Source organism: Lytechinus pictus, chromosome 14, assembly GCF_037042905.1.
Source record: "Lytechinus pictus isolate F3 Inbred chromosome 14, Lp3.0, whole genome shotgun sequence".
In the NCBI taxonomy this organism is placed as follows: Eukaryota; Metazoa; Echinodermata; class Echinoidea; order Temnopleuroida; family Toxopneustidae; genus Lytechinus; species Lytechinus pictus.
The window spans coordinates 26,649,748-26,663,416 of NC_087258.1; the positions used below are offsets into that span (position 1 = coordinate 26,649,748).

General features: G+C 36.4%; 1 protein-coding gene across 2 annotated transcripts; it reads left to right on the forward strand.

The window, feature by feature from the left end:
• Positions 1 to 963: 963 nt before the first annotated feature.
• Positions 964 to 11,065, forward strand: LOC129275633 (p53 apoptosis effector related to PMP-22-like). 2 transcript variants are annotated; one of them, XM_064109288.1, is made up of 4 exons: positions 964 to 1,543; positions 4,428 to 4,691; positions 5,291 to 5,434; positions 6,601 to 10,898. In XM_064109288.1, exons 2-4 carry the CDS (start codon positions 4,448 to 4,450, stop codon positions 6,822 to 6,824), a joined length of 612 nt encoding a protein of 203 aa, XP_063965358.1. In that variant the 5' UTR covers positions 964 to 1,543; positions 4,428 to 4,447; the 3' UTR covers positions 6,825 to 10,898. The 2 variants fall into 2 exon arrangements, with proteins under 2 accessions (XP_063965358.1, XP_063965357.1); XM_064109287.1 differs by having other exon boundaries at positions 1,153 to 1,543; positions 4,293 to 4,691; positions 6,601 to 11,065.
• The last annotated feature ends 2,604 nt before the right edge of the window (positions 11,066 to 13,669 follow it).

Consider the following 13,669-nt stretch of genomic DNA (forward strand, 5'->3'; position numbering starts at 1 on the left):
AGATGTCCAAAAACCTCTTTCAAGTTGTGTGTAATTATCACGCTATGGTCAATGTACATATTATAAATGTTAATATTGTACTAGGTACCTTCTTTCAGTTAAAAATCTTTCATCATTTTTTCGAGGGCTGTATTTTGATGGATTTGTTGGGATATAAATGATGAATTTCAGTTAATATTAATATAATATGCGAGTAGGCGAAGAGAGCGAGCAAATTTTCAGTAGGTAGAAGAAAGAAGGATGATCAAAATCGTCTGTCAAGGGGTCGGTCATTTTTGGAGCCTTTTTTGCAGCGTAGTGAGCGAGCCTTGAAAAGGTTTCTTCGTTTCTTTGAAATGATGTGTCTATATTACAGAGAATGATAAAGGTTAATTATCAATAAATCAAACTTTAGAAGAAAATGAAAAAGATTTTAAAAAGGGCAAAAAGTATTTAACAGTCCATATTTTGTTCAATGAAAACTGATTTGCTCACTGGTTAAGGTGAGATAAGGAAAACAAGTGGATTACCGTGATAATCGAGATTAAGGGTTCTTTATTGAAATTATTTTAAACTTAAAAAAAAAAACGTGATAGTAGCACAATGATGCAAATTAAAAGGAAAATATTACGGAAAGGAAATAGTTTGAATAATCTTAAAGATTATATTGGGAGATGATACAACATTCAAAATTTTGGAAAAAAAATCATATTTGTAATAGGCTTATTTCAAGCCCCGTTTGATATTCTTGATCGGGATATGCATCTTATCATATTATACAGCGAGTGGGATATTTGCAATTTTTCTTCTCTCTAGTTTTCTCCCCCTTTTCCCCTTTTTTCGGGAGACGCCGCTCTCCTCCATCCCCGGCTCCACCCCCTCCACCCCTGGGTCCAGAAGATTTTCATTCCCACCCTAGCTCTTTAATATCTGACTTGTGTAGCCAGGCCCTCTGCGACAGAACGTTGAAAAAATTAACCGCGCCCACCTCAAAGTCTGTGTCCAGACGTTGAATATAATCTAATTTCCCCTTAGAATTTAAATAAAAATTGACAACACACTTTTACTCGATTTATCATATTTCAGAAGTAATCAAATTCAATTATCTTGTATTTGCTTCAAGTCATCAATGACGCAATATTTATTTAATTAAATATTTTGAATTTTCGACTTGACATAAGGTTAAGTATGCTTCCGTATATTTTTTTTTCGTTATGTTAATTTAGCTCTCTGATGACATCTGACATAGAAATATCATCACGATTACTCATTCTTTCATTTGTACATGTGCCGCTAGGATCAGGAGTACAAGTTGAAATCACAAATATTGCAGCTAGGATGGGAATGAAAGTTGATGCTGGACATCCATGATATCAGTCGTGCAGGACATCACTTTATTATTAGTTTTGTCGATTTGATTAACGTATTTGCCTGACTGAGAGCTGAGGTGAGCCAGCACCACTCACATCGCCAGCGCAGCCCCATTGATTGCTGCTGTTTCCCCTGACCCCTGTGCACATCAATCCTGGAGTACCGGAGTCCTGATCCTGTGACTGTTCTGTGTGTGAGTATCACTATCAAAAAGTTAGTCCGAACTGTTTCTGTTTTGCGGTTTTGGTCGATAATAAATTACAAAAATTAAAAGCACTATAATTAGTAGACAGCTGGCAGCCGTCTGTTTCGAGGAGTTTTTAAACATTTTTTTGTTTTTTAAATTTCTCCTCGTACACAGACGGCTCGCTATCGTGCAGCCACCATTAGGGGACTTACAATGCAAAATCCCCCCGTCGGGGCTCTTCAATTTTCGTCTTTAATGAATCAAACTTTTGAAAATTAACGCAACTGAAATGCAAATTAATATTCCCTCTTGGCATTAATTGCCAAAAAACGGGGAAAATCAAGTTAAAAGGAACAAAAACAGTGACTTACCTCGGCTGTCGCGCAACTTCACTGCCCTGTTTTATCCAAACTTAATACACATAAACATATGGCCATTGAGTCCCCTGTACAGATCGCGCTAGAACTTCGGTCTCTGTATTTGGTGAGTGAAGCCAACGGAGTTCAGCTGAACAACCAACATAACTGAGACCGAAGCTTTTGGTCTATATAATTAGATGCCATTTAATGGGGATTGGGGTGACCATAAATTTGCGCACATTTTAAAAATCATCATCATGAAGTTGATTTTCAATCAAAAATTTCTCACAGCTCGCACAAAATTAATCAAAATCATGAATACCAAACGGAAGGCAAGATCTAGTAAAGTCAAATTTACTTGACGGAATTATAAAGTAAGTCAAGGGTTTCACGATCTCAAAATTCCACGGCGATCGACTAGTGCGTGCTCGGCTGAAAAAGTGTCATAAAAAAGCGTGACCTTAATTTGCGCACGATCGTTTTGCAAGGCTTTAGAAAAGAAATCAAGCAGACAAAGGTAACATAATTGTATTGTAGGTTAAGATGCCATAAATTCGGTTGGTACAATATGACATTTTACTTACTTATTTGGAGACTTCCGCTTGCAAACTGGCGAATTCTTGATGCTTGTCGAAAAGGTCGGATTTTCTTGGAGCGGATGCAAAAGGTAACAAAATTTGCCGATGTTTTGCCAATATTTTTATAGAAACCTTACCTTCAAGAAAATTGCTATACTGGATAATTTTAAGTTGCTCTCTCTGTTGGTGATATCAGTTTTTCAAAATATTAATTAGATAAATTGAGGTATTCGCCCGTGCGCAAAATTAGGTAACGCGCGAATTGAGGTCACGGTACCATAGATTCTACATGAATTTATTAAGGTTTATCGCTAATCAGAACCGCAAATTGCAATGATTGGCAATGCCAATGCATCATGGGATGGAAAAGAGTGCCGTTAGCTAGATCTGTGCACTGCGGACTGTCCGCAGTGCGCGTGCGCAGATCTAGCTTGATTGTCCCCTTCTCAATCCCATAATGCTTTGCGGTTCTGATTAGCGATAGATCTAAACCTTATTATTATAGTAATAATAGTAGAAGAAGCTGATTTCTTTTTTAATTGTTGAACGACAAGGGACAGGTCCAGGGCAGGCTTGCCTTCTTTCTTGACTTGACTCTTTAAGTTCTTCAGTAAGCAATTTGTGTAGTTTTTTTTAGTGACTTTAAACTGTCTTTCATGTTTAACCTACACTTTTGTTTTGAAGTTTTGATAGTTCTTGCTTTACATTAAAAAATGTAGTGAATGTGTGACCTAGTGGTGGCAGTCCAGCGGAACAACTGTCAAAAACAAAGACTGAAGACAAAGCTTTATACAGTTTCTAGTTAGGCCTAGACTTTCTTTAGCTCGGAACACTAGGGCTTATTTTAATGCTCTTTCTTTAGTTGATAGTTGGACCGAATGTTTCACTTTTTGTTTCGTAGGTTTTTCAAGAAACAACTGAAGACTAAATATTCAATTGATCAGGGTCCCGTAACACAAAGGCTAGCGATTGATCGTACGCTTAATTTTCACGATTGATTGTACATTGTAGTCAATGGAATCAATCGTAGAAAAATGTTCTACGATCATTGCTAAGTTTTGTGTTACAGGCCCCTGGTGTATTTAATGGCGGCTGGACCTGGGCTGCTGGGCATAATTATAAAACATTTCAACCACTCTTTTCATCCACTATCCTACAGTACTTGGTCTGTACTCTGTGCACTGTTTTTCAGCTGTTTATTTTCTAACAAACATGTCTTAAAAATAAGATAGACCTTTATGAATTATGATAAATAATTTATTGATATTTACCATAGCATGAGTCTAGTAGCTGGCAATCTTAGATATCTTTGATTTAAAGCCTGTTTTTTTTTCTTCTTTAAAGCCCATGCAGCAGCATGTGGCACCTGTCTATGTGGTGAAAACAGGAAAATTTATCAATAAATATTGTAAAATAGAGTATTTGAAAATTGATTTTATAATTTTTGTGTACTGTTGAGTGAGTGTGTAATCTTTGTTTCATCTGTTGTTTGATTCCTTGTGAAAATTTTATATCTAGAAGTGTCCTGTCAGTGATGCCAAAAAATGTGTTATTTTGATTGATCTGGCAATCAATCAATATTTAAATTTCATGTAAAATCAAAAAAATTTATCCATTGGAATTTGAATAGTTTCATTTACTTTTAATGTCTAGGCCTTATACTTTGATAGGCCCTAGTAGTAATTTGTCAAGCTTTGTCCTTATTTTGGCTTTGAAACAGTTCTTGATTCATTTTCACATGCACGTTTCTATCATTTCATTTCATTTTCTTCTTTTTGTCTCTTCTTCATTCACTCACGTCTCACTTCATTCTATTAGTCGAGAGAGTGCCATTTGCTGATCATCTTCACATGAACCATACAATAGTCATCACCATTATATCCAAAAACTATTCAATAATCGTGTGACCTATCCTTCTTGCTCGCTTGGACCTGGGACCGCCATTCACCATAGGTGACTACAGAGAACTCAACATGATGGAAACGGAGACCACAGTAACCACGCGGGTCTTCAGGCCGTTCAAGATCACCGCGCTCGTCCTTTGCGTCATCGCTGCGGTAGGGAGCGTGGCGTCTATCGCGAACAAAGCCTGGGTGGTGTCTGCGAGTTACGAGCAGGGTCTGTGGCAGGAGTGTTATAACGGCTCCAGGACCATTACTCCAGGGCAACCTCTTCCGACCAACCAACCCATGATGTGTCATTCAGCAATGCCTTCAGGTTAGTAGTTGATGATCAGGATCCTATTTTTTATAAAAGACTTGTTATAGTAACAAATGGACAAATTCTATAACAAGTAAAACCAGATTGAAGGATTTCAGTAGCTTTTAAATTTTATTCTTTACATATTTGTTATTACAACAAGTTTTTATGAAACTTGCCCCAGACGGTCTTTCTTTTTCTTCTCTTGTTTTTCTTTGTTATCTTTGGTGTCGTCTCTTCTTCCTCCATTTTCTTTCTATTTTCATACCTTCTTCTTTGTCGTATTGAAGTAAAAATTCAAATTCAATGTAAAAACATAAACAATAGAGTAAATATGAGTGTGTACTGTGCAAGTAAAATATGCCTGCTGGTAATACAGCGTAATGACTGCAGATAATCGTGTATACTGCACACAGAAATGCATGAATGGGACTACGCACATACATTTTGCACCAGTTTCATCTACAAACATTTCAGCTGTGTTCAGTCATAGTTTGAATGTCTGGCCATCCCTTGGATAATAGTATGAATTCAGGGTTTATGTAGCTTTAATAAGCATTGTGATTTAATAACATTAAAGCAGAATGATTTTCTCTCCCTCCAAATCTCTCACGCAGCATGGTTGACCTCAGCTAGAGCCTTTGCCCTAGTAGCTCTTGTCATCCTAGTCATTGCTATCTTAACTGCCATCATCTCATTTATCAAGGGTCAACAGTTCTCAAGACTCTTCATCGTTGCTGGAGTTTTGGTACTATTGGCTGGTAAGTTTTAATCCCCAAATCCCCCTGGGGGGCCAGTCAAATGTATTGCTGTACACACGCATAGCCAAATTATTTCCAAACAGCCCCTAAACAAGTTTTTCTCTGTGTGCAAAATAACCCCCTGAACAAGTTTTTTCGTGGGCTTTATTTTGCCCCCTAAATAAGTTGTCGCCAGAATATGACCCCGGGGAAAAAAAATACCCTAAACACGTTTGGCTAGTCTTGAAAAAAAAAACTTACCCTAAATACGTTTGACCCTGCGATTGACCAGTCTTTCAAAACTACCCCTTTTTTGTTTAAATCAGTGTTTTTGATACCATTCACGAGTGCATGGGCGGCCCGTGTCCAAAACTGAAAAAACACCCCTTAAAATGCGTTTGTTTTTTGGTCACGCATGTGTACAGCAATATATTTGACTGCCCCCCCCCCCCTGCCCGGGCCAAATCCATCCAGAATAAATGACAATTTTTGATGCAGAGGTGTAACCTTTAAACACACACATGGAGAAAGAATATCTTTACATTCACTGTCCTGCCCCCTGGGGATCCTGGGGATCATGAAACAAGCAGTCAGTAATTTTCCCTGACCATCTGTTACAAGCTACTGAATTCCTTGTATCTGATTGGCTCAGAACAAATTTGTTGGTGGAAATCACTGACAAGATGCCACATGAAACACTCCTCAGTTCTGCTGCATCAGTATAAGTTATAAGAATTGAGATTAATATTAAACTGAAATCTGAAATGATTAATTTAGCATCAAGATGGAATCTTCTGTTCTTCCTTTTCAAGTTTATAATCTGGATTCTGCATGAACTTTCAAAGGAAAAAGCAATAAATGTGTTTAATTTCTATATTGTTTTCAAAGCAAACTCACTTTTTTTACACCACACATAGAGATTTTTTTTTTAAGAGTACATGTCCAAGGTCAGTGGAAAGGAAATCAAAGCCAATCAAAATGGTCATCAACAGACACAGCTTTAGATGACCTTGGATTAATTTAAACCCTGCACGTTGCCAATTTGAAGAATAATATCTGACGAAATTAGCTTGAGTAATTAATTTTGCTGATTGGGATAATTACACACCTTGTACATGTAATCCTACATATTATGCTGAAGTGTTGAACATTTAATTGAGACTCATTCAATTCTTTATCTTTTAAAGCCATGTGCCAGCTTATTCCTCTCATCATCTTCCCCACCAAGTTCATCGCCGAGGATGTGATCTTTGGTCGGACAAACTTCGACCTTCACTGGGGTTGGGGTCTGGGCCTGGGTGTCTTTTTCATTGAGGTCGCAGCAGGCATCGTCTTTATCGTCGCCCCCGACACGCAGGAGATACACTATAGCGAGAAGACTGTTTATACTAATGGAGGTACCATGGAATGATGACACTGGTGAAGCATGAGGTAATTGATGAACTGAATTTTTTAAGATCAGTCAACTTCGTTGGACAAACGTCCATCATTCTGCCCACCCTAAAACACATTTCAAAGCGATGTCAGCTCGGCATGAAGGTTTTGTTATGCAGACACTCTGCTATTGGCTCTCCTCTTACGATAATTATTATTGTGTTAAATTAGGATGGAGGTCCGATGTCCAATAAGCAGATAAAAGATACTCTTTTCTCCAGGGTTTTCTCAACACACATGCATCACATAGGAGAGAAAAATCATGAAGGCTTATACTGTGTAATATTGTCTGATATTACTTTCAAATGATTTAGAAATATTGCTTGCAAACTGCAAAGTTCTTGAGATTGCTGTCTTTGTCTGGACAAACAACCTATTCACCCCATCCAAACAACAACATTTTCGTACAAACATGAATCATAAATAATAAATTGTTTGCAGAAACTGCTAAGAAAGGTTACGTGATTGCATTCCATTGTGCATCATACTCCGCAGTTTGACCCAGGAAGTTAGAGGTCAACTTGGAGTGTACGTAATGCATGTTTGAATCACAAGCAGGCCACTACAGTGACCTGACATCAATATTTTTTTTTGTTCTATCAGCAATCTACATGTAGTATGGTGTCTTCAAATCCATTATCAGTGATCGTGATTCTTTAGAATGGCATTTCAAAACAAATCTATTTAAGTGTTTTTGCGTTTGATCTTTACTAGTCATTCCTTTTTTTAATATGACTAATGAAAATTTGAGGACACTATAGATGTCTAAGAATTGTGATTGAAATCCCTTTTTAGTTTAATGAGCAATCATGATTGCGTAGAATCAGGTTTTTAAAATGCACCTGTACAATGTTTCGTGTTCATTTTCATGACCGACAGAAAATGTTAGGAACTGAGGGTGAGTTAGGCCGTGTTTATGCTTCCACTTTTCAGGCCAGAATCAGCGTTTCCAAACGTGATTAGTCCAAAACACGGTTGCGTCCATGCTTACTTTCATTTAAACGCTGTTTCAAAACACCGATCGTAAACTCACAAAAAGGTGCGTTTGTAAACGTTGTTTGACCAGAATCAGGCTTTCTGGGGAAGTATAAACAGAACCACGATCGTAAACGTGTTTAAATGACGTCATTTGGTACATGCTTCCGGTGAGATGAAAATCCGCGGGCAGATACAGACGCATTGCTCCATGGTCGCATGTTACCTCCACGGAATTACCTCTCATCTCCCTTGTTTTGCTTTAGTACTATTTTGTCATCACGATGAACGTTGAGGGATTTACACCAAAAAATAACCTGGAACATGAGTTATAATGAGGAGACATCGCAACATGCCCCTGTAGCATAAACAAATAGATATTTTATTATTTTGTATACTTAATATTCTTTATATTTTCTTACTATTATCCTCACCATGGTGGAAATTATATGGCTATATCAAGAAGCTCCATGCAATGACTAAAATATCAGAAATTGTTCGATGTTTATATAACAGTCGACGTACCTTCCCCATAACAACACTCCGAAAAAAAAACTTTCGAAAAAGGGCGCGCCCAATTTGACCTCGCTTTCATGCTCAACGAAAATTACGATGCGAAGCCAGCTGGAGATCGTGATTTCGCCTCTGAAAAGTTAAGCATAAACAGCACTCCCAGAACCACGTTTACGATCGGCGTTTGAAAACGCTGATTCTGTCCTCGCAATGGAAGCATAAACACACCCTTATTTAAATCCAAAGATGTGATACTGATAACGTTTTCTTAAAAATTATTTTGTTATCAGTCATTGATAAGAAAGCATAACCTTTGCACCAGCAGCTACTCATTCTAAAAGTATGACACGGTACAATATCTAAAACTTGACAGTTTATAAATACACATGCCGTGTACTGTTAACATTTAAACATGTAGTTCAGTGACCATTCTTTCTATTTCAATGTGTTGATGAAGAGCGTGGAACGATAAAAAGCAAGAACATGTACCATACAATACATGAACCTGCCAACTAAATCTGGGAAAAAAAAATGTCTGAAGGAGAAAGAATGGAAAGGCCCAGTTTACTCTAGCCAGGCCCTTATTTTGGGAAGAAACTGGTCTGTCTTTAATGAAAATGCAACTTAAAATGCATTCATATTCAATCTGCGGAGTGCTCAAGGCGGTAATTGTCATTGTTAACCTGGCTGTAGCCGGCAACCTTCAAGAGGCACCTGTCAGGCATATCAAAGGATGCACAGTTACTCAGGAATTTGGATATTATTTTGAAATTCATATTCTCAAAAAAAATTTGAAGGGTTAATAGGCATTTGTATTTTAGCGCATTTCTCAGCATTACGCTTGACTTATTTTTCTGTACTCATTCAGAAACAATTTTTTTTTTTTTTGGGGGGGGGGTTGGAGTAAACTTCCCCTTTAAGAATGTACCCATGTAAGTTCCCCCAAGTGAGTCAACCAACACAATGATCACTGAGATATACATGTGTCTCTATGGAATGATTTGTAGCTAGGACAAAGTCAGTCATAATAGAAGACTTATCACAAAGGTCAAGTATGTCTTGTTTATGTACACATGCTAGTCTTATTCATGAGCTTCATGTGATATTCCTATACCAGTCAACCCATAGTAACGTACATGTAGTCTTAATTATTCACAGCCTTACTGTGGCTTTCCAAAAAGATGATATTTACTGTAACCGTCAAGTAAATTTAAATTATTTTTATAGGTCTCCATGGTTACTCTGACACCCAATAAATTTTTAATCCATACTACTTTCTTATTATAATTATAAAGGTAAAGCCAATTTATAGGTAGATGCATGTTTACAAAGTTTGAGAAGTTCACATATGATAAACTCTAAACAGTACACCGACATGCTACATAGTACAGATACAGATCATTTAACATTATGTCAACTGAAGGGGTGGTCTTTGTTTATGAAACAATTCATCTGTGAGAATCTAATCTTTACATGTCCACATGTAACTCACTAGAATACCGATAGTTCAAGGATTTGCTTTCATTTCCTGCAAAGCATTCATTAATTCTTAGTATTTGTGGAATTATTAGTACACTGTGTTTAGGAATATTGGGAGTGATGATATTCGCATGTCATGTGGGCAGTTCATGTTTTAAGGGCACTATATATTTGTGCTTAAAGACCATGAAGACAAATACTTTAAAAAATGGATTTCATCTGATACATAAGTAACTTTGAATATGTTTGACAGATGAATTTCCTTGTTTTATGTCAGACAGTACTTTTGTATATCTTCTACATTTTTCAAGTATGTATAATTTCTTCCAAATTCCTTTTTGATAAAATTACTCTGGAGAGTCATTTTTCAATATCGTCATGTTGATGCAAGAATGCCTTTAAAAGCATAAATTGCATTTTTGCGCACTGCATTGGTGCAGAAACGCCCTTATGCATGCTGCTAAGGGCGTTTTTGCGCACATACCATGCGCAAATGTGTGGTGTGAAGGGTGTTCTTGCACCAACACAATATATATATATATATTTTTTGGGCTTTACCTTTATTCTTTAAAATTGATTCTCCATCCCTTATTCTTATGTACAAATCCCTTTCCCCATGTTCTGTTAAACCCCTCAAATATTTGAGAGAGTTTTAAGCAGTAACATATTATTTTTAAACTTTTCACTTTATTTTACTATTGTGTGACCAATTTTGATGGCAAAATGTAATTCTGCAATAAGGATTTATCTGTAGATTTTTTGTAAATATTTGCAAAGTTGACATCTTCCTGCAAAGCCTTTTGCTTTTAAGTCTTATTTATTATTCACAAATCCAGTGTTAAACACAGTGTACTTGTATTGTACATAATTTTGCTGTATTCAATATCTAATGGCATTTCCCCCTTACAAGTATTCATTTTTAGAATCACTGAAATAAAATTTCATGAATATGTACATGTAGTTGTCATTGAAAATGTGCTTAGCCGTAGTTGTAGATATTTTAAGGAAAACAAAATCAAGTACTAATGTAGCTTTGTATTCAGAAAGGTATGTTCATGGTAGTCTATTTTCCCATTTTACATATTTTTGTTAGGTCCCAATATTAAATGCTACTGTACAAAATGTGTTAAAATTTTCAAATTGTAATTGTAAATTTACTTACATGTATTTGTGATATTTCAGTGGGCAAGGGGAGCAAGTATACATACAAAAGCTTAATTTGTAGCATTTTGACTACGGTAACTTTTATACCACCCCATTTGGTCATGTTATGGGATAGAATGTACTTTAACTTGGAAATGTTGGAAAATATTTATTCATTACATTTTTTTGTACTTGCATAATTATATGTACCTGTTCATGTGTTTGGGAATTGCATACCTAATTTTTTGGTCCTTTTTTAAAGCAATGACAAAATTATTGATATCTTAATAATCCTTGCAAGTTGCAACAATGTGCCTTTAATGTAATCTAAGACACCGTTCTTATTATATTTTCTAAATCTGGTTTACTGGAAATCGGTTCAGGAAACCAGTTCGGAAGATCGCTTTGCTAGCGTTCCATTTGATCACCCGAAAGTGGTTTTCAAAACCACTTCACGTAAAGCAGTCTTGTTGCTATGGGAACACTCTCAGAGGGGTGACATGTTTCATGCAAAATTTGAAACTGCAGCGTAGGCATTCCACATACAGTGTGTGGAATAGCGCGCTCAAAATGTACGAAGATAGCTCCCCGAAGTACGGTTGTGTCCTATGCTAAAACCAGTTTAACGAGGCAAAGCGATCGTCAAAACTACATCGTGAGGTGGTTTTCTGAACCGGTTTGGAAGATCACTTCCAAGACCGCTTTGACCGTTCTATATACCGTTATACGCGTTAAACTAGTTTCCACAAAACCAGTTTCCAGTAAAAACTTGTTTCAGGACTGTAGTGAGAACGGTGTCAATATCACATCTGGTTCATAAATAATTTTCTGTGTTATTCACTCATTCACATTAAAGCAAAATCTGTTTGTATGTGTACATGTATTTATAGCCATTGTCAGTCGCAGTATTTTTTATGAAAGTAAAACGTATTAACATTCGTTGCTCCTTATATTGAATAAAAAATTCAGAAGACTTTGAATTGTCGTTGGTTGAAAATATCGGTAATGGTCAGACGAGCTTTATCCATCAGCAATATGGGACGCAAAAATATTCAAGCAAACAGCAAGGAGTGGGGATTGTGCATATTTGTGTATGATCTTCACTGACGAAGTTCAGCCATAAGCTAGAAATACTTGCATCTGATTGGCTAAGAGCAAATATGTCACTAGATCTCACTGACAAGGTACTGTGAAACACTTCTTTAGTCCCCTTGTAACTATATAGTGTTTCATGTACAATTAAACATATATGTGGATGATAAAATTCGTTTCAGGGTAATTATGTATTCTTTGTAGAGTATTCATTGAAGTTTCAAGTGTAATGCTCAAAGTATTGTAATATATTTGAATCTTTGTTGTATTGAAAATATTGATATATCATTATTAACATTTTTTTCTGGTATATTGTTGCAGGTAATATATGCCTGCCCTGTCAACATTTTGAAGTTTCATATTTGAAATTGTTGTTTGCCACTTAGAAAACTGATCTGATAAAAGAAAATAACAATGCCAAAGAGTTTGCAGATTTTCAGTTGGTTAGGTTGGATGACATACTGTTCAAGAATATGTCCATTTTGCACAGAATATCAATTTGAATATTTAGTTTTATCCCCCTTTTTCATTTCTCCTTGCATGTAAAAATGCTATTTTATTAACACTAGATGTTGGCCATTTAAGTTTTTAAAAAATGGGAAAAATTTGAAAGTTTTGTACCTTTATGAATAGGAGTGGGCTATACATGGGTCAAAAATACTTTTTTTGTAATTTCAATATGACAACAGTTTTTTTTTATTCCTTGTAATGTATCTCAACATGAAATGACAATATTTTTTGTCTTGGGTCCGAGAAAAAAGTGTGCCGGGCCAAAATGCAAAATGGCCGCCAAAACCCCCCAAAATCACAGCTTTGGCCACATCTTCTTTATTCGGTGGTCTTTTTCTCTGGTTTGGGTGTCTATTCATATGTTTTGGGGGGCATGCAATTTGTTTTTCCTGTAATTAGTACTTTTAAACCATTATTTGTAGAGTTAAAAGGTAATAATCCCTAAATTTTCCCATTTTTGTAGCCTTTTTTCAGCCAAAAAGTAGGTTTTATCATCCTGGGGTTCTGGGATATTAGATGGTACGAGGTAAACAATAGCAAGCAGCTTCATATAGCTATATTGCTTTTATTCCTCTACTTTGGGTTTTACGGATATTTGTGAAATATCTTATTAAATAAACAAATGTCAATTATCCATTGGGGCTATACAGTATATGTACAATGTACTGTACATACATACTGCACTGCATATTAATGCATTGGCTACCATGACAGATAACAAGGCCTGTATAAACTATAGTGTCATAGAAATGAGCTCTCAGGTTTAGAATTAGATGCCTCAGAAATTGAAGATATGTTTTGTCTCAGAAATTGAGGACATGTTTTGTCAAATGTGCTAATTCAGGGGGCGGAGAGAGGTAATTAACCCCACATCATGCGGGACATCATGGCATTTACACTGTAGCTATTCTGGGCCCCGTTGCATAAAAATTTACCATTATGTTCACTTAATGGTAACTTGCATGGAATCCTTGATTCTGATTGGCTGTTGATCAGCGTTACCATGATAGTTACCTGACCCCATAAACATAGGCCAGTAAGACAACACAACCAAGTAAAAAAAGCCTCCAAATGAAGAAGATACATGGCTAAAAATGTGATGTACGTATG